The sequence below is a fragment of the Sceloporus occidentalis genome, unplaced genomic scaffold, assembly GCF_023333645.1.
Source record: "Sceloporus occidentalis isolate IW3139 unplaced genomic scaffold, rSceOcc1.0.p SCAF_2, whole genome shotgun sequence".
NCBI lineage: Eukaryota > Metazoa > Chordata > Lepidosauria > Squamata > Phrynosomatidae > Sceloporus > Sceloporus occidentalis.
Window position 1 is genome coordinate 37,929,030 of NW_028316982.1, and position 27,605 is coordinate 37,956,634.

At 39.9% G+C, this 27,605-nt stretch overlaps 1 protein-coding gene across 4 annotated transcripts in view; it reads left to right on the top strand.

The window, feature by feature from the left end:
- The window catches only part of ATR (ATR checkpoint kinase), an 82,161-nt gene that overhangs the window by 28,623 nt on the left and 25,933 nt on the right, over window positions 1-27,605 (top strand). For all 4 annotated transcript variants that reach the window (XM_089509110.1, XM_089509111.1, XM_089509112.1 and 1 more), the window contains 14 exons: window positions 2,711-2,881; window positions 6,002-6,196; window positions 6,781-6,966; window positions 8,379-8,471; window positions 14,222-14,352; window positions 15,289-15,432; window positions 16,783-16,876; window positions 17,916-18,041; window positions 21,377-21,583; window positions 21,722-21,835; window positions 23,233-23,348; window positions 24,100-24,220; window positions 24,306-24,443; window positions 27,087-27,291. In XM_089509110.1, the coding sequence (XP_089365236.1) occupies window positions 2,711-2,881; window positions 6,002-6,196; window positions 6,781-6,966; window positions 8,379-8,471; window positions 14,222-14,352; window positions 15,289-15,432; window positions 16,783-16,876; window positions 17,916-18,041; window positions 21,377-21,583; window positions 21,722-21,835; window positions 23,233-23,348; window positions 24,100-24,220; window positions 24,306-24,443; window positions 27,087-27,291 (2,041 nt within the window). The remainder of the gene's footprint in view (window positions 1-2,710; window positions 2,882-6,001; window positions 6,197-6,780; window positions 6,967-8,378; window positions 8,472-14,221; window positions 14,353-15,288; window positions 15,433-16,782; window positions 16,877-17,915; window positions 18,042-21,376; window positions 21,584-21,721; window positions 21,836-23,232; window positions 23,349-24,099; window positions 24,221-24,305; window positions 24,444-27,086; window positions 27,292-27,605) is intronic.

Consider the following 27,605-nt stretch of genomic DNA (forward strand, 5'->3'; position numbering starts at 1 on the left):
CCTTCCAGCAAGAAGTTCATTTTGTATGTGTTTGACCACTCAGCTTATGGAGAGGAGAGTCCTCCAGCAGGTTGTGGGACCTAGCTCTTACTCACAGCATTCCTTCTCATGATTAATGTTGGCTGTGGTAGATCTCCATGTTCTCCTGGAGTTTGTAATACAGTGGAAAGGAGAAACCAGGCATAGTCAAACACACATTCTAGATTTTAGGAGAGCGGATTTCAGTAAACTTAGAGAAGTATTGAGGGCGATTCCATGGTCAGAAATACTAAAAGATAAAGGAGTTCAGGACAGATGGGACTTTCTCAAAAGGGAGATACTGAAGGCACAATTTCAAACAGTTCCAGTGAAAAAGAAAAATGGGAGGTGTCTCAAGAAACCAGGATGGATGACTAAGGAACTTTCAACCGAGCTAAGTTTGAAACGGAACATGTATAAGAAATGGAAAAAGGGGGAAATCACGAAAAAGGAATTCAAAGAAATAGCAGGCACGTGCAGGGGTAAAGTCAGAAAAGCTAAAGCGCAGAATGAACTCAGGCTTGCTAGAGAGGTTAAGAACAATAAAAAGGGCTTTTTTGGATATGTCCGCAGCAAAAGTAAGAAGAAGGAAATGGAAGGGCCACTGCGTCGAGAGGATGGCAAAATGTTAACGGGACAGAGAAAAGCCAGAATTACTCAACACCTTCTTTGCCTCAGTCTTCTCAGAAAAGGAAAAGGGTGCTCAACCTGAGGATAATGGAGCAGAGGACAGAATAGGGGAATTTCAGCACAGAATAAGTAAAGAGATAGTAGAGGAACAATCTAAATGAATTTAAGTCTCCGGGACCAGATGAACTCCATCCAAGGGTATTAAAAGAACTGGCAAATGTAATATCCGAGCCATTGGCAATCATATTTGAAAACTCCTGGAAAACAGGAGAGATCCCAGCAGACTGGCGAAGGGCAAACGTTGTCCCCATCTTCAAAAAGGGGAAAAAAGAGGATCCCAACAATTATCGTCCGGTTAGTCTGACATCAATACCAGGAAAGATTCTGGAGCAGATAATTAAACAAAGAGTCTGTGAACATCTAGATGGCAATTCCATAATCACAAAAACTCAACATGGATTTCAGAGAAACAAGTCATGCCAGACAAATCTAATCTCTTTCTTTGATAAAATTACCAGCTTGGTAGATGAAGGGAATGCTGTGGATACAGTATATCTTGATTTCAGTAAGGCCTTTGACAAGGTTTCCCATGACATTCTTGCAAACAAGCTTGTAAAATGTGGACTAGACAAGGTAACTGTTACATGGATTTGTAACTGGTTGACTGGCCGAACCCAAAGGGTGCTCAACAATGGCTCCTTTTCATCCTGGAGAGAAGTAACCAGTGGGGTCCCACAGGGCTCTGTCCTGGGCCCAGTGCTATTCAACATCTTTATCAATGACCTGGAGGACAGAATTGGGAGCATACTTATCAAATTTGCAGATGACACCAAATTAGGAGGAATAGCTAATACTCCAGAGGACAGGATCAAGATCCAAAATGACCTGAATAGACTAGAAAGCTGGGCCAAAGCTAACAAAATGAAGTTCAACACGGAGAAATGTAAGGTGTTGCACTCAGGGCGGAAAAATAAAATGCACAGATATAGGATGGGTGACACCTGGCTGAATGAAACTACCTGTGAAAGGGACCTAGGAGTCCAAGTAGACCACAAGTTGAACATGAGTGAACAGTGTGATGCGGCAACTAAAAAGGCCAATGCAATTTTAGGCTGCATCAATAAAAGTATAGTGTCTAGATCAAGAGAAGTAATAGTGCCACTGTATTCTGCTTTGGTCAGGCCCCACCTAGAATATTGTGTCCAGTTCTGGGCGCCACAATTCAGAAAGGACATTGAGAAACTGGAGCGTGTCCAAAGGATGGCGACAAAAATGGTGAAGGTCTGGAAACCATGCCCTATGAGGAACGACTCAGGGAGCTGGGGATGTTTAGCCTGGAGAAAAGAAGGTTAAGAGGTGATATGATAGCCCTTTTAAAATATTTGAAAGGATGTCATGTTGAAGAGGGAGCAAGCTTGTTTTCTGCTGCTCCAGAGAACAGGACCCGGAACAATGGATGCAAACTACAGGAAAAAAGATTCCACCTCAACCTTAGGAGGAACTTCCTGACAGTAAGGGCCGTTCGACAGTGGAATGCACTCCCTCGGAGGGTGATAGAGTCTCCTTCCTTGGAGGTCTTTAAACAGAGGCTGGATGGCCATCTGTCAGGGATGCTTTGATTTGGATTTCCTGCATGGCAGGGGGGTTGGACTGGATGGCTTTTGTGGTCTCTTCCAACTCTACGATTCTATGATTCTATGATCTCAGTTGTGCATGGCTCCCTCCTGCATTGGATACACACTGTGAAAGTTTTTTTTCTAGACTGCAGTGAAGGAGATCTCCATGCTTACCCATAAAATAGCTATATCTTTATGGTTAAGAACATACAGGTCCTCTAGTGTTCTGCCAGCCATTGGTTCAGTACACTTGTCTCTATTTCTGCTCTCGTTTTGTTTGTTTGTTTGTTTTGTTTTTTGTGCTGTCTGTGGAAAGATGGAGAGGGGCCTGGTAGGAAGTTAGTTTAAGATGAGATTGGCATGATCTGCTACCTAGCCTGATTTGTAATGGATATTGATTTTTTTTATGACAGAAATCACAGCAAATTTTATTTATCAATTCTTAGTTTTTAGTGGAATCTCTACACTCCAGCCAGTTGGCTATGATTTCCACCACACCATGCCAAAGCAGTGAAATGCAGAAACAAGAGGTTGCTCATCAAAGAGAGGCAGCTCTGGACATGTTATCTGAAATTGCCAATGTTTTTGATTTTCCAGATCTCAACCGTTTTCTCAATGTAAGTTTGTAATATTATATTCCAGAGTAAAAATGAGTATTTCCATGCATTTATCTCTTGAGTTTTGTAACACAACCTTCTTGGTTCACAAAATGTTACCTTTCTAAAACATTGATTTCTTAACACCTTTTGGATTCTTACTATTGTTCATCTCAAAGAGAAAAGGGAGCTAAGAGGAGGACTGCTTCCCTCCCAAGTAGGGTTGCCATAATTCTCTGCTAAAATCCGGGACAAAATGTAGGACAAAATTTAGACCAAAATGTAGGACAATGGTAGGATAAAATTTAGCCCAAAATGTAGGACATTTAAGAAAAATGGAGGACCTTGAATGTCCTACAATTTTGGGCTAAATTTTATCCTACCATAGTCCTATATTTCGGTCTAAACTTTGTCCCAGTTTTTAGTAGAGAATTATGGCAACCTTACTCCCAAGGCCTTTTGCCTTTCCTCCAATGCCTTTTCCCTTTTGGTGACAACCTAATCTTTTTGATCTTCATCCAGATTTATCTGGGAGGGCTTCTTTTATCTTGCAGTAAAATATGTTTTGTGAAATATTTCTTTCAAGATTTGCAAGTTTCAGCCATCAGATGGATAGGGTTTGCATGAAATTTTATGTAAAACCAATCTAAAAAGCCAAAACCTAGCTATATAATGCAGAATGAATGGCAAAATTGATGTGAGGACATATCAATAGATTATTTATACCTGTCTGAGTTCAGGTGAGAAGTAGTAGTAGGATTTTTTTTTAATTGAAAAGCCATTTGCTCATGAAGTGAGTTAAGCTTTCCTTTATCTTACATGTGCTATACCATGTTATGCGAAGCACTTTTCTTCTGACTTTGCTCAGTTCTGGAATTAGAGCCAGGCTGGAGAGAAACATGCTTTCAACAAAGAAGTGAAGCAGAGTAAACTGAGGAACCCACATTGGTATTATATTTCTTTGCTTATGAGAGGCAATGCTGACAGTAGTACTGCTATAGATTGGGGCTCACAGGTCAAATAAGCTTTTACTGAAGATCTCATTTGAAAGTTAATCCTGGTGGAAAGTTATCATAGATTTTACTCACTAAAAAGACAATAATGCTCAATAAAATGGAAATGGTGGATTAACTCAGTCAAGTAAGCCACAGTTCTGCATTTGCAAGATCTGAGCAGGCCTATTGATATTTGGGGATTATAGAAGTCTCTCATTCCTAGAGTCTCCACAAGTCAAAGCCAGCTTGATGGCAATTAACAAGAACAAAGCTAAGGGCGTTGGAGAAGGTTTCAATATAGCCAAGTAGAAATATCTTGCATACTTTGTATAAATTGAGACATTATTATTATTATTATTATTATTAACCTTTATTTATGAAGCGCTGTAGATTTACACAGCGCTGTACAAACAATCTTTTTAATTAGATGGCTCCCTGCCCTCGGGCTTACAATCTAAAAAGACATGACATAGAAGGAGAAGGGAATGGTGGAGGGAAAGGGTAAGAGGTCCAGCAGTTCCTCTCTACCTCTGAGGCCTGGACCAAGGCAGATGGATTGGAGGGAGGGCTTGGCTTCATAATGGATGGTTAATCTTCTTCCAGGGAAAATACATATACAGTACATAGCAATACAGGAAATGGTTCGATAAACAGGCACCGAAAGAACATCAAATAGTAAGCAACAATTATGCAATGCCTGGGAAGGCTTCTCTGAACAGGATGGTTTTCAACTCCGTTTTGAAGCTGATTAAAGAAGTGATGGCTCTTGCTTGTGGGGGAAAAAGGTTCCAGAAGTGAGGGGCAGCAAGTGAAAAGGGGCGAATCTGAGATGGGGATTTTTTGTAAAAAAATTGTCCCCACAAATGTGGGGCAACTTATCCATGGGTCAATCCAGGGAAAAGAGCTCACGGGAAGAGGAAGGAAAGACAGACTGTGTTTGGGATGGCCTGGTGAGGACCTGCTTCCCTCCTCACGGAGCCTTTCTCTTTTGGCCTGGACTGGACCCAAATATGTCTATTTCACAGACCAAGGAATTGACTTTATTCTCAAGGCTCAGGCCTGGGACAGTAAAATGTGCCTTGAACATATGCAGAATGCACCCTGGTTTCCCCTACTCTCAGCCTAAACTGCCTGCAGTTGCCTTGACAGTGTGTTGCTGCTGGATCCTGCACAGTGCTTTTCTGTAGCTGGGCTGAGGCCGCGACATGGGAAGTAGCAGCAGCAGCAAACCAAGTTTGTGCAGCCTTTTTCACTTTTTTCGATTAAAATAGGTCTCTCCTCAACCTCCAGTTCCCTGCTTATGGTTCTGACTGGCTCCCCGCTCCTGCTTAGGCTACCTGCTTGCAACTCATCTCATCGGAGATGACCCAAAACCTCCCCCTAGCTGCTTTTGCCTTGCAAAGAAATGAGCAGAAGCGCTGCAGCCAGAGGCTGGTGTGCTTCCCAGGAGACAGGAGCGCACATACAAGTAGTGGCCAAGATTTTCCGCCAACAAACCTTTTAGTCTGCAGGGATGGGGCCTGTTCCAACCATAGTCTGCCTGTCTGCCCTGTGTGCCCTTTCCTCCTGAAAAAGATAGTGGTGGCAAACTCTGGCTGCAGGTGTTCATGTTCTCCAGGATCCAGGGAGCATGCCAGCCACCTGGCTGGGTTTTGTCTGCTTGCTCCTTTCCAAGACAGAAGCAGATGAGGAGAAGAGGTTCTGGTTCTTCTCTGATGAGCTGAGGGGAAGTGATTAGGAGAGATCTATTTTAATCCCATGCTGAAAGGGTTGTTCATTTGGTTTGTTGCCACTGTTTCCCCTACCACAGCCTCAGCCTGACTCCAGAGAAGTGCCTTGTGGCTCCAGCAGCAACTCACAGCAAATGCAACTGCGGAGAGGGTAGGTTGGGTGGAGGGTGAGAAGGGGAACCAGGGTGCATTCTGCACATGTTCATAGGCACACTCTAGTCATTCTACCACTATTGAGCTGGTGTCTTGATGGGAATTGCTGTACAATGTATTAAAGGGTACAAATTTAGAAAAAGCTGTGTTAAAATTTGTCATTGTTATTTACAAGGAATAGTCTTACTTACAAGTGTATCTTTACTGGAATGAATTGAAGAAAGTTACTTTTCAAATCAGTGGCTGTCTCTTTATTTTTCCAGAGGATTCTCCAAGTTCTTTTGCCTGACCTTGCTGCCAAGGCTAGTCCTGCAGCTTCTGTGCTTATCCGAACAATAGCAAAACAACTAAATGTAAACCGCAGAGAGATTCTTATCAACAACTTCAAATACATCTTCTCTCATTTGGTGTGCTTCTGTAGCAAAGATTTGCTGGAGCGAGCACTTCACTATCTCAAGGTAATTTTGAGTGTTGTGCATAAGTGTTGGATCAGTGAGAGTGATAAAGTTTGTGAGTTGTATTGAAACACAAATAAATGATGTATTTTAAGATAAGCATTCACTACAAGCATAGTCAGTCTTTTAGGCATACTTAAAATATGCTGTGTTCTTCCTGCATCTGAAAAACAAATGTAAAATTATTCGGGGTGGGGGGGGGGAACAGTTGCTTAGTTAACATTGTCTGCTTTTACTGGATACATATCTGAAAATAAATCATTTTACTGAAGAATGCAGAGAACAGATTTTCTCCTGGAAAGCTAGTTTATTCCTGTTTGTCTAATAAGTGGCTTGTTACTCTGTTCCAGTTAACACTTGTCACGGGTTGTAGAGTGCTACTGTTAGTTGGCCAAATCATGGCATTCTCCATATGTTGAACTGCAGCTGCTAATATCTCTCACCATTAGGAAAGAAGAATTGCACTCAAACAACATCTGAAGAGTTGCCTACTCTTGCTCTTCTGTAATCTCTCCACATCATGCATCTCGATAATATGCTTGTATATTACCAAGTTAATATTTTCCCCCATTGATGCTATTTTATAGAATGAAACAGAGATAGAATTGGGAAGCTTGCTGAGACAGGACTATCAAGGATTGCATAATGAATTATTGCTACGTATCGGAGAACACTACCAACAGGTTTTCAATGGCTTATCAATTCTGGCTTCTTTTGCTTCTAATGATGACCCATATCAAGGACCAAAAGACATCACATCTCCTGAGCGAATGGTAAGTAGGAGCACCATCACAGTTTCCTTAATACCACTTGAGGAGGAGGAGGAGGAGGAGGAGGAGAATGATAATAATAAAAATATTTATTTTTTATCCACCTCTCCCTGTGAGTTGCAGCAGGAAACCACAATAAATAGCACAGCACATTAAATAAACAGTTAAAAGAACATATAGAACCAATGCATATTAAAACCCATCAATAGATACTTTAATATCATAATTTAAAAATAATCTGTATAGGTCAGCCAGAAGAGACTGGCCATTACTGCTGATTTAAACTCAAATAGCATATTGGACTGAGAAATCTCTTCTGGCAGGTCATTCCACAAACTTGGAGGAAAGGTATGTATACAGTTGCCGTGGAGGGGTAAAGTGAATATATGCGGAAGGGTGACCTCTGCTAATTGCAGTGGTGCATGCGCACGGGGGCACAGTGGAGACAACAGGGACTGTCCCTAATGGTGGCACAGCTACGTGCACGCACCACTGTTGGAAACAACACAAGTTTCCTGTCTGCAGATGCTTAAATCTGCAGATGGCAAGCCCCCAAATACCGAGGTCCCACTGTACTTACAGATTGAAATGACCCCCTATGACAGTATTGCTGGGCAGACTTGGCTTCCCAGCAGCCAATCACAGTTCAGAAAGGCTGTGAGGAGGATTTGTGGGAGGATTAGAATAAAGGCAGGAGTGTGTGTCAGAGAGCTAGAGGCAGTTGGTTGATTTGGTTAGTCTAGTCCAGTGGTCCCCAGACTGTGCCCTTTAAAAGCTTTTGGACATCAGCACCCAGAAGCCTCAGCCATGTTGGCCAGTAGTTTGGGATTCTGGGAGCTGAAGTCCAAAATCCCTTAAAGAGCACAGTTTGGGGACCATTGGTCTACTCAGAAACTAAGTGGTAATCCTGCTGAGAGATATATTAGAATGAAGGTTATTAAAGGCCTGTTACATGTTTGATGATAAAGTAACAATATTAAGCTTAAAATAACTCACACAAGATACTTTATTTCTTAATGTTATTCAATAAAAGTTACTGTTTATTTTACAATGGATGTCTCTGTCTGAAGTGATTTCTATAAGCTATAAAGAAGAACTTCCACGCTACCTAAAATATCAGAACTGGTTTGGTAAGAAACTTGGGACCCTGACCACTTGCACTTAGCAATAATTTTGGGAGGGGGGGAGTAGGGAAGTGTAAGTGGCTAGGGCCCTTCTGTGGACAAGAGGTAAAAGTAACCTATGATACCTCCTTATCGAATAATTGCATTCCCCTCCATGGTCCAAATGAAATGGCGATAGTTCAAAATATTTTATTTTAAACTGCTTTCTGGAGTAGAAACTGATTGTGCAATGAAACATTGATAATATTTCAGAATTGTCTCCAAGTATTTTTTTTTAATTTAAATATTTAGGCTGATTATCTACAACCAAAATTGCTGGGCATTTTGGCCTTTTTCAATATGCAGTTATTGAGTTCCAGTGTTGGAATTGAAGATAAAAAAATGGTGAGTCAGCTTTCTGCCAAAGACACTGAAACAGTTTTGTTCTTTTGTGTTCTATTATAAATCATGATGGAGGTGCACTAACAAAGTCTAGTGTCAGAAACTTTGGTATGCTTAAACACCTGGGGCATACGGTGGTACATGCCTTGGTTACATCCCATTTGGACTACTGTAATGGGCTTTACATGGTGCTGCCTTTGAAAAGTGCTCGGAAAATCCAGCTAGTTCAAAGAGCTGCTGCCAGGCTGTTAATGGGCAGAGACCATACAACGCCCCTGTTGAAACATCTTCGTTGGCTGCCAGTTTGTTTCTGGGCACAATTCAAGGTGCCGGTTATTACTTATAAAGCCCTACATGGCTCAGGTCCACACTGTTTGGCAGACCCTTTCTCCTGGTATAATAATAATAATAATAATAATAATAATAATAGGTTTTATTTATATACCGCCCAATCACTGGGAATCCGAGCGGTTTACAATAGAGGGGATAACAGACAGTTCCCTGCCCACAGGCTTACAATCTAAAAGACACAACACAAAAGGAGAAGGGAATGGTGAGGGGGGGAGGGCCGGCCTAGACTATGAGATCCTCTGAAGAAGCCCTTCTCTCTGTCCCAACACCATCACAAACACGGTTGGTGGGGATGCGAGAGAGGACCTTCTCGGTGGCTGCCCCTAGACTCTGGAACTCCCTGCCCAAGGAGATCAGAATGGCTCCCTCCATGATGGCCTTCTGCCGGCCGGTGAAGACCTACCTGTTCACACAGGCATTTAAGGAATTGCTATAAGGACAGGCTGAGATGTTGGACCATTTTAAAAATTTGATACAATTTTTTCTCTATATATAGTTTTATCTTTTAAAATATGTTGTATTATTTTAATATCTATCTGTTTTAATACTGTAATAATTTAATTCCTTTTTAATTATGTTTTTAAAAAATGTTTTTAATTGTACTATTTTTAATGCTGTGAAGCCACTCTGAGTACCAGTCCTGGGAAAAGAACGGGATACAAATAATAATAATAATAATAATAATAATAATAATGGCTCAATAGTAGTCTCCTAGTTAATATTGGAAAGATACTGTTTTTGGCAGTGTGGACTCTGAATGTCTACATGTTTATCTTCTTTTTCAGCATTCCAAAGTTCTCTAGATGTTAGTTTAGTACATTACTTATTCACCGAGTCTGTGTTAAATATAAAACAAAAACTGGTGGGCTTGAGGGAAATGAAGGTGTGGTTAGCACTATTTGCGAGTTTTGGAATATTTGATAGAACCCAGGTACCTTCACACTACACTGTTATAACATAATCATTTCATTTTAACTGTGGAATAGGAAAGGTCACAGGTTAACATAGGCTACATCCTGTGCAGTTTGTAGTTTGGTGATGTACTAGACCTGAGCCAGTGTAATGTAGTGGTTTGAGTGTCAGACAAGGACTCCAGGAGACCAATGTTTGAATTTCATCTCAGCCGTAGAAACACACTGGCTGATCCTGGACAAATCCCTCTTAGCCTCAGAAGCAGACAAAGGCTAATCTTCTTGGAACAAATCTTGCCAAGAAAGCTACATGACAGGATCACCTTAGACTCAGCAGAAGTTGGACTTGTAACTTGGTGGAACACAATGACAAGCAAGGTATTATTATTCCCTAGTTGAGAATTCTAAAGATCCCATTCTAAATGGCAAATCCTAGGATTCCATAGAATGTTACCTTGGCATTAAAGTGGAGTCATAGTGCTATAACTGTGTAATACATTGGTTCCCAAACCCTTTTGGGACACTGCCCCCTTTCCTCTTGGGTGACAACCCTAATGTCTTCCAATGCCAACTTGCTGATATTAAGTTTACTATTCTACTGCGAATTCAAAACAACCAATCTTGGTTTCTGCTCTCATGGCACCCAGTCACCTTGGGAGGAGCAACTGAGCAGCTGGTTGAACAGTGACTGAGAAGTCTCTCACCTGTGCCAGCCTTGCAATAAAGGTCGACGCAGGCGAGAAGCTTCTTAGTTGCTGCTTGACTGGCTGTTTGATCCCTTTGCACCTGGTCACCTTCAGAGCAGCAGCTGAGCCGCTGGCTGGGCAGTGACCAAGAAGCCTCTCACCCATTCCAGCCTTGTGGCAAATACCAGTGCAGGGGCAAGAAGCTTCTTGGTCACTGCTCAGCCAGCTGCTCAGCTGCTGCTCCCAAGGTGACCATGTGCAAAGAATGAAGCTTCTCATCAGTGAGGAAGGACTCTCAATCCTTCTTTCTTGGGGCAGAGACGGGTGCAGCCGGTGCGCATATAATGGGTTTATACAGGCCGTGTGTTCTGGATGAGAGTCTTGTGTGTACGGGGAAAGATATTTTAACTACAAGACGTGCTCCAAGGTGAAGAACTCTTTCCAAGAATCAACCCCAGATATTCCTCTTCCAGATACATCTTTTCCCTACACACAGTTTCTGCTACCTGTTCCCTCCAAAACCTCGTACTTTCTACTATTCTTCTTAGGCCCTGCAGATTCAGGCCCATGGCCTCCCTGATTGAGTTTAGCCATCTGGCATGTAATCCTCTGCTCTTTCTATTACTTTCTACCTTTCCTAGCATTATGTTTTCTAATGAGATATGCCTTCTCATAATATGGCCAAAGTACAACAGCCTCAGTTTCATCATCTTGACTTCCAGGAAGAGTTCAGGCTTTATCTGTTCCAGGACCCACTTGCTTGTCTTTTTGGCTGTTCACGGTGTCCTCCGCACTCTTCTCCAGCACTACATTTTGTCTTTATGTCAGCTTTTTTCACTATCCAGTTCTCACATCGGTGGAAAGATTCTAGAGCAGATCATTAAAAAGAGAGTCTGTGAACATCTAGAAAGCAATGCCATAATCACAAAAAGTCAACACGGGTTTCAGAGAAAGAAGTCATGCCAGACAAACCTGATCTCTTTTTTTGATAAAATTACCAGCTTGTTAGATGAAGGGAATGCTGTGGATATAGTATATCTTGATTTCAGTAAGGCCTTTGACAAAGTTCCCCATGATATTCTTGCAAACAAGCTTGTAAAATGTGGGCTAGACAAGGCAACTGTTACATGGATTTGTAATTGGTTGATCGGCCGAACCCAAAGGGTGCTCAACAATGGCTCCTTTTCATCCTGGAGAGAAGTGTCCAGTGGGGTCTCACAGGGTCTGTCCTGGGCCCAGTGCTATTCAACATCTTTATCAATGACTTGGAGGACAAAATTGGGGGCATACTTATCAAATTTGCAGATGACACCAAATTAGGAGGAGTAGCTAATACCCCAGAGGACAGGATCAAAATTCAAAATGACCTGAACAGACTAGAAAACTGGGCCAAAGCTAACAAAATGAAATTCAACATGGAGAAATGTAAGGTACTGCACTTAGGGCGGAAAAATAAAATACACAGATATAGGATGGGGGACACCTGGCTGAATGAAACTACGTGTGAAAGGGATCTAGGAGTCCAACTGGACCATAAGTTGAATATGAGTCAACAGTGCGATGCGGCAGCTAACAAGGCCAATGCGATTCTAGGCTGCATCAATAGAAGTATAATGTCTCGATCAAGGGAAGTAATAGTGCCACTCTATTCTGCCTTGGTCAGGCCCCACCTGGAATACTGTGTCCAGTACTGGGCACCACAATTCAGAAAGGACATTGAGAAACTGGAGCGTGTCCAAAGGAGGGCGACTAAAATGGTGAAAGGTCTGGAAACCATGCCCTATGAGGAATGACTTAGGGAGCTGGGGATGTTTAGCCTGGAGAAGAGAAGGTTAAGAGGTGATACGATAGCCCTGTTTAAATAGTTGAAGGGATGTCATATTGAGGAGGGAGCAAGCTTGTTTTCTGCTGCTCCAGAGACTAGGACCTGGAGCAATGGATGCAAGCTGCAGGAAAAGAGAGTCCACCTCAACACCAGGAGGAACTTCCTGACAGTCAGGGCTGTTCAACAGTGGAACAAACTCCCTTGGAGTGTAGTGGAGTCTCCTTTGGAGGTCTTTAAGCAGAAGCTGGATGGCCATCTGTCGGGGATGCTTTGATTGTGATTTCCTGCATGGCAGGGGGTTGGCCTGGATGGCCCTTGTGGTCTCTTCCAACTCTATGATTCTATGGGAATACAATGGCTTAGACCAGGGGTAGGCAACCCTTTTGAGCCGGGGGCCGGGTTGCTGTCCCTCAGACAACTGGGGGGCCGAAGCCAAAAAATAAATAATTAATTTTTTAATAAATAAATAAATAAACCGGGACAAATGTAGGACAAAATTTTCAAATGGAAGGCGCTTTTTAAATAAAAAATGGAGGACACGCAAAAATTTGCTGATTTTTTAAAAAATGTTAAGATAAATGCATGTTTCTGAGGCTTCTATAGACAATTGCCCCACCATGCCCCTCGTGCGAGAGGCCAAAGGCCCCGGCGGCAATCGGCAGCAGGACTGGGCTGGGGCTGGTCCCAAGGCCTCACCGGGCTGCAGGTTGCCTACCCCTGGCTTAGACTATTTAGTTCTGAGTTATGTTTTTACACTGTATATGATCTTGTCCAGTTCTTTCTTAGCTGCCCTTCCCAATCCTAGTCATCTTCTGATTTCTTGACTGCAGTCTCTGTTCTGATTAATGTTTGAACCGAGTTATGGAAACTTTGAGTATTTCGATTTTCTTGTTGTCTGGGGTGAATTCTTGTAGATCTTCCGTGGTCATTTTTAAAAAATGTTTAGCATTAATCCAGCCATGGCACTTTCCCCTTTGAACTTCTTCAGTAATTGTTCCAGGTCTTTGTTTGTTTCTGTTAGTATTATAATGTCATCTCCATATCTGCATATCAGATTGTTGATATTTCTTCCTCCTACCTTCACTCGCCCTTTTTCTGAGTCTAAACCAGCTCTTTCTATGATATTTTCTGCACACAAGTTAAATAAATAGGGTGATAGAATGTAGCCTTGCCTTGCCTTGCCCCCTATCCAATTGGGAACTATTCTATTTCTCCATATTCTTTTCTAACAGTAGCATTTTGTCCTAAGTACAAATTTCTCATCAGGACTATCAAATATAGTGGCACTTCCAATTCTTTAAGACCATTCCACAAGTTTTTGTGATACATGCTGGCAAAGGCTTTGCTATGGTCTATAAAGCACATGCTGATTTTCTTCTGGAATTCTTTGGTACACATCATTAACTATTGTGTGTTTGCACTATAATCCCTGGTGCCTCTTAGTTTCCTGAACTCCACTTGCTCCTCTAGGATTTCTCTCTCCATATAAGATTGGAGTCAGTGCTGCAGATATTTTAGCATAATTTTGCTTGCATGGGAAATTAATGCTGTGGTCCTATAGTTACTGCAGTCTTTCATGTCACCCTTTTTATGGATGGGGATGTATATTGATTGTTTCAAATCTGTTGGCCATTGTTTTATTTCCCATATTTGTTGCTAGCGCCAGAATTGATTCTGTCTGTGTGGATTGTAGCAGTTCAGTTGGAATATCATCTGTTCTTGGTGGTTTATTTTTCCTAATTTCTCTTAGTACAGCTTCACTTTCTAGAATTTGGGGTTCATCTTCATATGGTTTTTCATTCTTCAATATAGGGGTAATACCTACATTGAAGAGGAAATGTTAATTTTTAAAAGCCAGTTAGAAATGGGCTTCCAACATGTTCAGGTCTAATAACCATATCTATTAACCATAATATCACTATCATTCATAATAACCATAATATCTTTGTCAAAGTAAGTCATGTTTTTTTTTAATTTTAGGCCTTAAATAGTTTGATGGCTTTAATGAAGCTTATGGGTCCAAAACATATAAGTGCTGTAAGAGTGAAAATGATGACAACGCTCAGGACAGGACTGAGATACAAGGATGATTTCCCAGAGCTGTGCTGCAAGTAAGAATACTATACATTGCACTGTACACTGAAATAATGATTAATTATCATAGTTTTTTGCTTTATTGGGCTAAAAAAAAATGTGGTACAGATATCGTGGGATGAATTTCAAAGTGGTTGTGTACTGTGTTCAGAGAAGCATGTAGTATTGCTTCATATGGTATATTGTCACTATTCTCCCCTTTCTAAGTGGGTTTCTAGAGCAAGCAATTCCAGGTTTTCTTGGATGAAATGGATTACCTGGATTCATTCCAATTTGGGATCAGGACTGGTTATGGGACAGAAACAGCCTTAGTTGCCTTGGTGGATGACCTACACTGGGAGTTGGACAGCAAGAATGTGTCCTTGTTGGTCCTCCTGGACCTTTCAGTGATGTTTGATACCATTGACAGTGATGCCCATCTGGGTCATTTTGCTGATATGGAACTTGGGAGTATTGCCTTGCAGTGGTTTCAGTCTTGGCAGAGCATTTCCAGAGGGTGGTGCTGGGGGGACTGTTGTTCAGCCCTTTGTCCATTAGTATGTGGGGTTAAACAGGGGTAAGTACTGTCCCATATGCTTTTTAACATCTACATGAAGCTGCTGGAAGAAGTAATCCAGAACTTTCTTAGTAGCAGCGCAAAGAAGTTAGGCTGATTCCATCTCTTTTTAACTTCTAGTTTAAAACTGGGCAGTCAAAGCAAAATGTTTGAAATTGCTATTTTAACTGTTTTAAAACTGGATTTTAGAATTGTTTTTAAATTGTTTTAGGAGTTTTTGGAATATTTAGTGTGTTTTAAAGATGTTTTTATCTTTGTATTGTTTCAATTGGTTTTTATTTATTTATTTATTTTTTCATTCCCTTGGGAGCCCTTGTGGGCTGGGAGGCAATACTGAAATATTTTTTTAAGTAAACAAATAATATTGTTGGCTTGTTGTTTTATTGTATTTACTTAGGTCTTGGGATTGTTTTGTACGATGCTTGGACCAGATTCATCTTGGTTCCCTTCTCAGTCATGTGATAGTTGCTCTCTTGCCTCTCATTCATATTCAGCCAAAAGAAACAGCAGCAGTTTTCCATTTTCTTATAGTGGAGAACAGGTATTATACTATAAATCATTTATTTACTTTAATGATTCATAGGCTGCCTTTCTAGACAATGTTCTCAAATGACAAACAGTAATGTAAACATGCATAATAACAACTTAAAAGCTTTTTAATTCTTGATTTATTTTTAAAATTCAAAATAAGCAACTATAGGATTAAAATATAGTGCCAAGAAGTTCTAAAGAAACCACTATAATAAGTTAGCAGGATGTGGGGGAAAATGTTATAAATTAAAACTCATTTGAAATAGAAAAGGGTGGAGTGGAACTGATGAGCAATGTTGTGCGTTTCCACTATTCCTGTGGTAGGAGAGCTGCAGGGATAGTTTTGTGTATTTTTATAATTTAGTAATACAAGTGCTTAAAATGTTTTGACCAATATAAATTATTCAGATTGATAAATATATATTCTGCATAATTTGTTTGTTATTGTTGTGTGCCTTCAAGTCATTTCCAACTTATGATTACTCTGAGGTGAACCTATCATGGGATTTTCTTGGCAAAATTTGTTCTGGGGAGGTTTGCTATTGCCTTCCGATGAGGCTGAGTACATGTGACTTGCTCAAGTTCACCTGGTGGGTTTCATGGAGGAATGGGAACTGAACCCTGATCCTCCAGTGTTGTAGTCAAACACCTAAACTACTGTGCCATGCTAGCTCTCTAGGCTATTTCCTATTGTGCATTTTATTGTAAGTTTCCTTGGACATTTTTATTAAATAAAATAAAAAGATTACAAATGCTCTTGTAAACATGCCTCCTTTATTGCATGGGCAAGCAGTAAATGGCAGGCATTTCATGCATTCTTTTAAGAATGACATATACCCCACTCTCATCTATGCCAACATTCTCTGAAGATGCCAGCCACAGGTGCTGGTGAAACGTCAGGAATGAACTCTTCTAGAATATGGCCACATAGCCCCAAAAACCCACAAACAACTAATGATAGAAAGATTTGCCATGGGAATTAATGGAATTGACTAATCACAGCAGTTTCTCTCTGGTTCTTCTTTAAAATAAAAAAATAAAAAATCTCAGGTAGCAACAAAAACAACACATTGCTTAGTCATTTGTATGGTAACTTTCAGTTTAGACCAGAATATATAGATATAGATATAGATATATAATAAATCCTGTAGGATCCTGACAATAGCAATAGTGCTCCTTGATTTCTGAATGGATATGAATTTCTAGGGTGGAACCCTATTACTGTTCAGGACACAGTTCTAAGTCTCTCCAACTTCTGAAATACACAGTTCTCTGTACATTTCAGTTCAATTTTTTCTCTCCTTGACTATACTGTGAGTTTAAGAAAACAGTTATGAGAAAAGAATTTTTCTTTTGTTAGGGATGCAGTACAAGATTTCCTACATGAAATATATTTTCTGCCAGACCATCCTGAGCTAAAAGAAATTCAAGTTGTTCTTCAGGAATATAGAAAGGTATTGATTTAATTTTATATGTTTGTTTGTTTGTTTGTTTATATGTAAAACTAGCTGTACACACATTGTTGTGGCTCCGTCTGTTTAAATGGAAGAGAAGAAAAAAGAGAAAGCACATGTTTCTGAAATATTTAATTTCACAATACTTGTGGTTATACAATATTTTTTGTTATTCCGTTGTCTGTGTAGATATAGAGATTGTCTGGTTTGCTGACTCTAGAACACGCAACATGTGTTCATGTGAGAAGCAATCCGTGTCTAGATCTAAACCGCACAATTCTAAAGATTGGCCCTGAGTTTTGTTGATAGTGATTACAAACGGCAATTGAATATTTACTATAGCATGTGTTGCTGTTACATCCAACAGATTGTGCTGTTTTTAAAAAAACATATTTTTACCTGTCACAGGTGTGACATCTATATAATAGTAGGTATATGTATATAAAAACATGTGTGTATTTGAATGGAATGTTGTGTCAAAATTTCAAAGCAATCGATAAAGAACTTTCGGAGATTTAAGATTTTGAACAAACGAACATTTACATTTTTATTTATATTTATATAGAAGATTGTAGGTGAAAATGGACTGTTGGCATGGAATTCTATAAGATTCTTTTACAACCTTTGCCATGGGAAGGATAATGGTAAACAAACAATTTGTACAATACTGTATAAGTTTATGGTGTACATTTCTGCTCAGATCTGTTGTAAAATAATAGGAAATCAGATACATTTTAGTTGCAATGTTTGATAGGCTATTTGGAATACTGTACATACAGTTAAGCAGGATCTAAGAGCACACATAGTTCTTTGCAAATATAATATAAATAATCCTTCCAACCTAGGCATGTCCTTCTCTGTCCCATTTGTTGAATGAAAACATGCACTGGATTTCTTGTAGCAAATTCATGTTTTATAGATAGGAACATTAGAGATCCCTGGGCCTGAGAGTCTTCCTTCACACAAGCTACTGTTTTGAAGCATTGAGTAATGAAATGGACTGTCTGGAATACATTTTATCTGTATTTTCCCCCCTTAGGAGACATCCAAGAGCACCGACTTACAGACAGCACTGCAGCTTTCCATGAAAGCTATTCAGCATGAAAATGTAGATGTTCGTGTTCATGCTCTCACCAGCCTAAAGGAAACTTTATATAAAAATCAAGTATGTAAAACTCAAGATCAGAATGTATTTGCCAGGTAGCCTGAAAGAAAGTGAATACAGATTTGATTTGATTTATATGCCAGCTGTCTCCCAGTAAGGGGCCCAAGGCACCTCACATTCTGCGTTAAAACAAAGCCCCCCCCCCTGCAAAAACAGAGGCTTGCTCATATTCAAGCCCCATAGGCTTGAATGGGGCACAGGGTGCAAGCATGCGCAGGATGCATACAGGTCATCCATGAATATTCAAAACCACGGATCTCAAGTCTGTCAGAACAGAGCGGTGACTGTACAGTACAGTTAATAAAATGGATAGTGTAAATGTTTAAAAAGCAATTATATTAAAAACATTGATTTAAAACCATTTTAAAAGGCCATTAATACGATAAAAATAACACACCCCAGTTAAAAGACCTGCAACAGAGAGTTATTACTCAAAGGCCTGAATAAAGAGAAGGGTCTTTGCCTGTTAGCGGAAATAGAGTTGAGATGGGGTCAGCCCAGCTTCCCATTGCAGGGATTTCCATAGTCTAAGAGCAGCCACTGAGAAGGTTCTCTCCTGTGTCCTCACCCAATGTGCCTGAGATGGTGGTGGGACCAAGAGAAAGTCCTGAAAGATCCTAAGACTTGGGTGGTCCTATATTGGGAGATTTGGTTTTTCAGATAAAGATAAGCTGAAATCAACTATGCACAGCAGCAGTAACTGCTACACTAGTTTTGAAATTAATTTGTCTCTTAATGTTAATAGCAACATTGGTGAATTAATCTTTGTATTAACAACACCTTTGATTTTAGAACGATGTGTAAAAATATTTACTCCCGAGTGTTAAATAGCTGTATTGTGTTTCTGATATAGGGAAGCTTTTTTTTACCCTTGCAGCCGATCTTTATCAAACTAGAATTCTTTTTCTCCCAACATGAAAGGAAAGATAGTATTTCTGTTTTAAAAAAGGATTCACAGCACTTGTTCACTTATTCTTGTGCTTTGCTGTCTTATTTCTTCCTTTGTCTTGTCAGCATTGCTGAGAAAGGTGATCCATACTAGATAAATTATGTGATATTCAGTTACCTGTCATGCAGTAAGTGAGCTTGTCGTTTCAATGTCAGCCAGAAGAGAGAAGACAGATTTGTATGTGGTGCATTCTTTCTAACTGCCTATTAAAAGTATCTGTTTCTTAATTCCACCTTGATAGCATACGTGCACTTAATTACAGTGTAATTTAGGAACAATAGGGAGCTTTCCCACAGACATCCTCTAATGCCCATCATTTTGTTTAGAGACTTGGTTTTCTTTTGAATTTCCCAACACTGATTTGCTGTGGATAAGAGAGAACGTTTCCTATGTACAGTGCGCCCTTGGCTTACGCGGGGGAATCCGTTCCGGACCCCCCCCCCTGCATAAGCCAAATAGTGTGTATGCTCGAGCCCCATTCACTTAAATGGGGCTTGTGCATGCGGTGATGGTGCAGCAGCGCACGAGTGCCACAGGAGTGCGCCCCATTCATTCCAATGGGACGCACCGCCCCACGCGGCTCTACACGGGTTTGAGCGTATGCTCAAACCCGCGTATAGCATGCCCGCGTATGACGCAGGCACACTGTATAAGCCTGTTACACTGCTTGCCCATTCGTTCTTGAACTTTCTATTCCTAGTGACAGCTGCTCTCCCAAGCTTTCAGGCAGATGTTTCCCCAGTTTTGCTAATTGAGATTCTCTATCTAAAAGCCCAGGTTTGAACTGAAAAGTCTATACATCCACGAAGGCCCTGTCCCAAAAACAGTTGAAACCCAAAGCAATACAAGCAGATGTCCCTCTGTACAACAAGACTTTTCACTCTTTTCCACACACTTCCACCCATAGATCTCAGTGCTCTTTCAAAATCTGCACCAGAGGATCCCTAATGTACATATACACGTGTCCCTCCATATCCGCTAGGGTTAGGGGCACAGGACCCCCATGAATACGGAAAAATGACAAATAACAAATAATGCCATATTTTTACCCTAGAGGACACTTCTCTAGGAATCTCTAGGTCCTCGAGTGCAACTCTCTGGTCAACGTCTGACAGACACTTACCATAGAACTGCTCTGGAGGAGCTACCAATACCTAATAGAGTATTCTCTCTCGGAATCTCTAGGTCTTTCACTGCAACTTTTAGTTAAAGTTGACCATAGAATTGCATTGGAGGACCTAGATATTTTTAGAGAGAACATATTCATCAAATCAGTGAATAATCAAAGCCGCAAATATCAAAGCTGCAAATATGGAGTGATGAGTGTACTTAATTCTTTGTTGAAAGCCCTTCTGCTGGTGGGAGGTTTAATTGGATATCACCCTTTGACTGAGTTTCTTTGCCCTCCCCCCCCCCCCCCTGGTGGAACTTGGGAGAGAAAATTGTGCCCCTCTAAATGTAGTTGGATTCCAGCTCTTATCAGCCGAAGGTCACATGATCAATTGGAAGGTACAGGTTCTCCACCTCTGCCTCACAATGTATCTTATGTTGTGGCATAGTATTTTGTGTCCTCTTGTTTTATGATGTTGATTGTCAGTAGCAGAAAGCAGCATTATTATACTGCTTTCTGCTACTGACAACCTATATCATAATTATAATAGTATGAGGAGAGGGTAAATGAAAAATGGTGATGGTTTTTGCTGGCAGCTGGGCAAGGGAAGGGCCATGGCTTTGTAGCTGAGCATACAGAAATAATGTGAATTTGCGACAGCAGGTGATGGAGAACATCTCTGTCCACCTGAAAGCCTGGAAAGCCACTGCGAGTTATCATAAATAACATAGGGCTATGTGGGGAGATAGACTGAACTGGTACAATGTGGCCGCTCTTGTTCATTTCTTTCAGCTTCTAAACCAAGGATGGGCACCTGACAGGAACTGGCACTCTTCAAGACCTCCAAGTGCCACACTGTGCACCATGGCTCCCCATTCTCTCAATTTTTATGTAACTTTTTTTTTCCAAAATGCACGCTAAATCTTCTAGATTTCATAAGGTGTTCTCCACATTCCAGTTGATTTCGGCCCAAAAAAGTCCTGATTTAAACCAGAAATTAAAGTGGCTTCCAGGATGTGCAAATTTTTACATAAAACATTTCATACACATCTGTCTTATTCCACCACACATTGTCTAGTATATAGATAGGTGTACTTGGACCCAAATTAGATGTTTTAGTTTATTTCTGCATTTTGTTTTTCTACATTTTATTGTATTTTAAAAATGATTTTACTTGTGGCACTATATGAAAGGCTGAGATGTAAATGGTAAAATACCGGAGTATAACATATGCTTATATAATTTATTTGTTCCTTTATGCTTTTCCTTTCCTAGGAGAAACTGATAAAATATGCAACAGATAGTGAAACAGTTGAGCCAGTTATTTCTCAGCTGGTGACTGTTCTTCTGATTGGCTGCCAGGATGTGCATTCTCATGCATGGCTTCTGTGTGGGGAATGTTTAGGTGAATTGGGAGCTATAGATCCAGGCAGATTGGATTTCTCAACAAGTGACAACCAAGGAAAAGGTCTTACATTTGTGGTAAGGAATGTTAATAGAATTTCTCCAATGCTGTATAAATGTACATATGTGGCTTCAGTTTGAAACTAGAATTTGATAGTAACAAGTCCGACGACATTAACAAAATTGATCAAATGAATGTAACTTGTTTTTCATCAGACTGGTGTAGAAGATCCACATTTTGCTCATGGATTATTCATGGAGCTGACAAGAGCTTTCCTTGCATATGCTGATAATGTTCGGGCTCAAGATTCTGCTTCATATGCTATTCAGGTAGGGTTGGCTTACACATCTTTCTACTTTAAGAAAAAGCACTTGAGATGAGATGTAATATTTTTTTAAAAAAATAGCACATTCCTGAAACCAGAATAAGAACGATAGCAGCAATATTATAAATTCCAAACCATTTGAAAATTTCAACCTGACCTCTAAATGTTAAGTGGTTGTACTGTTTAAGTATTGACATAATTTTACTAAACAATTTATATTATCTCATTTCTGCTGCAATATCTTTATTACATAAACCTATAGGTATTTTCTTTATCTTCCATGTCTTTGATGTTATCTAGTATTATGTTATGTTGATGCCTTTGATGTTATCAAGTATTCTAATACCCTCTAGTTGAACACAGAGGAATTCCTTCTCTGTACCTCACTAATGGATGAACCCTTTATGTGTAGACAAGGTGGAAGGACTGACTTTGTGGCCTCATCCCAGTTAAGGAATGCCCCCCCTTTTAGAGGCCTGAATGTCTGAGGGTCTATCAGCATGGGCCAAAAAGCACATGTTCCCCATGGCCTAGCATTGTCCTGTTTGGATGATGCAGGCCAAAGCCCCAGGCCAAGATTGAGCCAGATGTCAATAGACGAGTCCTTAACGTGGGTCAGTTTGACCTTCCATTTGCCGCAGAGTTTCCTGGAAACATCCCAGAAAACCCTGCTGTTTAGACACCCTGCACATTCCTTATCTTACCCCTGCATCTTCAATAGTGAGCAGACCCCATTGCTCTGTTTGATATGAAAACTGGGCCAGGTGCCCTGTTTTCGCATCAGACATGGCAGAGATGCAGGGGAAGGTAAAGAGCATGTGTTGATACTGAGTCCCCAGCTGGTGTGGGAACTTAAACCAAGTTTAGCATCCAGGCCAGGAAATCTTTTTTTCTACAGCTTTAAAAAAAAATCAGTCATGATCTCTTTCAGAACCCCTCGCGACCTCTCATGGAACCCTAGGGTTCTAAATAACCCTGGTTGAGAAATCGTGTGTTATGGATTTGACTCTTATTTTATTCTGTTGAACTGTTTTAAATGGATCCAAAAAGTTGTTGCATTATCTGTGCCTAAGAACTCGAGATATGACATATAAATAATTAAATGGAAAAAATGAAAGAAAGAGTGTATTACTTAAATTGTACACCATTCTTAAAATAGTTTTGATCATTACAACTGGTGGTAGGGTGAGGATGAAATTATGTGAATATCACAATTAGCTAATATATAGATTCTTTAAAAATGAATATATATGATACTGCATATTCTCCTTCTTTCTTAACATTCCTCCTTAGTGATCTGCAGTTCTTTCAAGAGTCTTATTTTCAGTTAAGACTTTGAATGTGTAAAACTTAAATGCTATGTAATATCTTTATGTAACTCTTTTTTCTTTTCTTTTTAAGGAGTTACTATCAATCTATGATTGTAGGGAGACAGCCACTGACTGCCCAGGCTCCAAACTTTGGAAAATGTTTCCTGATCATATTCAGGAAATATTGGAACCTCATTTAAACACACGGTAGGCAGTACTGAAAAATAAGTGCAGTATTTTTAATTGGACTCAAAAGAGTTAAATCACACTGCAGGCTAACCTTTGCCTATGCCTCTTCAATGGAAGAGGAATATGATTGTATGAAAGAGAGGATTTTTTTTAAGTTTCACAGTACAGTGGGCCCTCCACATTGGCTGGGGTTAGGGGCACAAGACCTCCATGAAAATGAAAAACAAAACAAAACAAAACACAAATAATAACACTATAACACTATTTTTTTTACTTGAGAGAACACGTCTGTAGGCTTTTTGGTGGGTATTTCAGGCTATGTGTCCGTGATCTGCATCTGTGGCTGGCATCTTCAGAGAATGCTGAAGATCTTCATTCTCTGAAGATGCCTGCCACATGTGCTGACAAAACATCAGGAATAAACTCTTCCAGAACATGGCCACATAGCCCGAAAATCCCACAGAAAACTATGGATGTCAGCCATGAAAGCCTTCAACTTCACTTCTGTAGGCATTTGTAGGTCCTCCAGTGCAACTCTGATCAACATCTGCCAGAAGTTGCCCATAGAATTGTGCTGGAGGACCTACACATGCCTAGAGAAGTATTCTCTCTAGGAATTTTTAGTAGATAGTAGTACAATGATATAAACTGCAATGAGAATTATAATACTTTGAGTAGTCATGTAATTGATGCTGTAATGTTGCTTTCCTATACTACTTTTCCACTTAAAGTAATACATATTAACTACTTTTGGAAATTATATTTACAGATACAAGAGTTATCAGAAGGCTGTAAATTGGTCAAAGGTTAAAAAGCCTATTTACTTGAGCAAATTAGGCAAAAATTTTGCAGAATGGTCAGCCACCTGGGCTGGTTACCTTGTAACTAAGGTAAGATTAATGAGTACATCTTTCACTCAGGTGAGTTCCCCAGTGTTATTTGTCTACTAAATTTCAGCACCAATCATTGCTACAGGTTCGACATGACCTTGCCAGTAAGGTTTTCAACTGTTGCAGTATTATGATGAAGAATGACTTCAAGGTGACAATCTATCTCCTCCCCCATATCCTTGTTTATGTTCTGTTAGGATGCAGTCAGGAGGATCAGCAAGAGGTGAGAGCCCCTTTACCTATTTACTCTTTAAAAAAATATAAAATATTTCTCTGTTGTTGTTATTGACCAATACATAAGTGTACAAGATCTGCAAATTGCTTCTCTTAAGTCCAAAACACACTGCTGAAATAATCCAGTTTAAGACTGCTTTAACTGCCCTGGCTTAATGCTAGGGAATTCTGGAAACTGTAGTTATGTGAGACATTTAGCCTTCTCTGGCACAATAAACTACAATCCCCAGGATTTTCTAGCACTGAGCCAGGACCATGACAAATCCATGGCTGTTGACCAAAATGCTAACTCTGTTAAGAGTTTCAAAAGCTGTTGGCCTAAATTTAGTTGTTAGTCTTAATCAGAGTAGAATGAGTGGAATTTATATATGTGTTAACTGACTGAGTTGTCATTGATCCAGTGGATCCAGGCTTTTGGGGAAAGGTGAGCTATAAATGAAAATAGTCTTCTTTCTGTTCTCTTCCTCCTCCTTTGTACTGTTAACAGTTTGCCATGTTGCTGGCTAACTTTCTCTATGAATCAAAAATCATAGCTGGGATGTGTGATGATTTGTTCTGAGGTTGAAGGGAAACAATTTACCAAAGTGGGCAAAGTGTTACCCACAGACTGCATGTGGCACTTAGGAACCCTAGCTGTGGCCTCTAAGCCCCCCAGATCCCGACCCATTTTAAAAATTCTTTCAGGCAGATTTTGTGGTGAATTTCTTGCTCCCAAAGCTCCCAAAACTGCCTAAAAATTCAACAGTTTGTTTGCCTAAACCCTGCATCACCCACAAACCTCCCCATAAAAGACCAAAAAGAAAAAGAAGTCAAAATAGGTTCCGGAAGTGACATCACTTTGGGCACACTAAAACATATGCCTGCAGCCAGCTGGGTCGGCATAGGAAGGAAAAAATGCCCCTTCCATGTTTGCAGTTGCCTACTCTGTCTTATACTAATGCCCTGTAGACAGCCAGGAAATAATAACCTTTAAGTCACATGATTTTGCCTCTCCGTGGAGGTGAATGGAATACAAACCACGTCTCCATATTACTTCCTTACACTTTCCTGGTGTGGATGCATACATGTTGCTGTCCATTGACTGATATGGGCTTCAGCACCTACGTTTCTTTCCATCTGTGGGAGATCCCAGAACGAAACCACCATGGATGGAAAGGGCCCACTGTACAGCTGAAAAATAATGAAAGAATATGTTTAAAAGTTAAATCAGCTGACCTGTTAAAACACCATTAACTTAAAACTGTATAAAAGCATTGAAAAAGGTAACAATAAGAATAAAAAATCCCCAAGTCTTAGAATTCAGAAAGGCTCATATAGGGAGATATGGTTCTTTATATAGTTTGGACCCTACATAGATATATAGGACTTTTATAGGTCATAAACCAGCACTTTGAATTTTATTTTTTTCCTTATCGTCACTGATTTTTCATGTTATTTTATTGTGTTATTGCTTATTGTGTAATGTAAATTAGTTATATTCCAGTGTGGATTTTATGGGTATCCACAAAGATAAAGGGGATGCACATCTCAAGATCTTTGAAGAGTACATTAATTAGTTTAAAAGCTTCGTGTGTTTCAATCTGTGGATATTCTGATGCCTTCTTCATGAGCTATACAAATACTACTTACACATTATCACAAACATTAATTTTTGTGCTTGTTTGCAGAACCTGTACATACCCACTTAAAGCTAAAACTGCAGAAATTTCTCATCAGGGGACTGCAGTAAAAGCTACATTTTTTTCATATTTTCTGAGTAGATGGTAGAATGAATGTGTAAGTTCTCAAGGGCATTGTGGATGTGTCTGGGCAGAAGAAATGGCGATGTAATGGAAAATATTCCGTTTTCTTGTTCAGACTTGAAGGCGCCAAATTTCTCAATTACAGGATCCACTATATTTCAGTTTTCAATAAAAAGTGATTAACAGTGGAATTCATCTTTACTGGCTAAACTCTAAGGTCTATTGCAGACTTCAGGTCTATGGTTGTTCCAAGATGTTGCTCACTAAGAAAACACAAATGCTGTTTTCCTCGCTTTGCAGATGTATACATTCCCTATTAAGTTTTTAAAGAAACGTAGGGGCAAGACAGACGGGCATAATAAGCCCACTTCTGGGCGGCTTGGGGGCGTGGCGATCACATGACACACAGTGTTGCCATGAGTCAGGATCGACTGGAAGGCAATTAACAACAACAAAATAGTTACATAATAATTAAATGCAGGTTGTGGTTGTGGTTGTTCTTAGTACAGTAATGCAATCCTTTCAAGTGTAGAGATGTAATTAATACATTCCAGTTGTGTGGAAATTTCTGGGAAACACCACATGTTAGAATCTTTAGAGCTGTGGTTTCCCAAATCACATAATGTTCCAGCTTTCCAGCTTGTTGCTGTTTTGACTGTATGATTTTGGAGAAGAGGGTGGTATATCTTTTTATGTTGCTCCTCCTTTTCTTCATGGACCGCTTGCCTCAGAAAAATGTTCCCCAGTAGTTTCCCCTATGGCTGAGATAATGTTAACTTGTCCTAAGTCTCTGTCTAACCTGTGCCAGGTTATTTCATAATAACAATTTAATAACATAATAACAAAGTAACAATTTCATGTGCTCTCTGTAATTATTAAACACTGTCCAGGTTTATGCAGAAATCATGGCTGTTCTTAAAAATGATGATGCCAGTGCAAGACGATGTGAGGATAGTGCTTCAGATCTTAGCCATTTAAGTACACAGACAATATTCTCCATGCTTGATCATCTGACACAGTGGGCTAGATATAAATTCCAAAAATTGAGTGCTGACAAAACTTCCAGCAAGTCAAATAAGGACCAAGGAGAACGAGGTTGGTGATTCTCTTTTGTTTAAGTTGTATTTAAAATGGCAATTTTTAGGTATCTATTCATAAATCTCCACTAAAAGGAGAAAGAAAAAGAATATTTTTAATTTGTTATTCCCCTGGGAACAACGTGAGGTATGATAAAGCTTTAAACTCCATTAGAAGTTACTTTCATAAGTAAACTTAAATAGAAGTCATTGCTGGGATGTGAAAATCTCTCAATCTCAATTTCATTATCTGAATCCCACCTTCATTTTCTTCCTGTCCTTGTTTTGTAACAAATGGGTTTTGATTCTTCATGTTCTCTTCCCCTTCTTTGC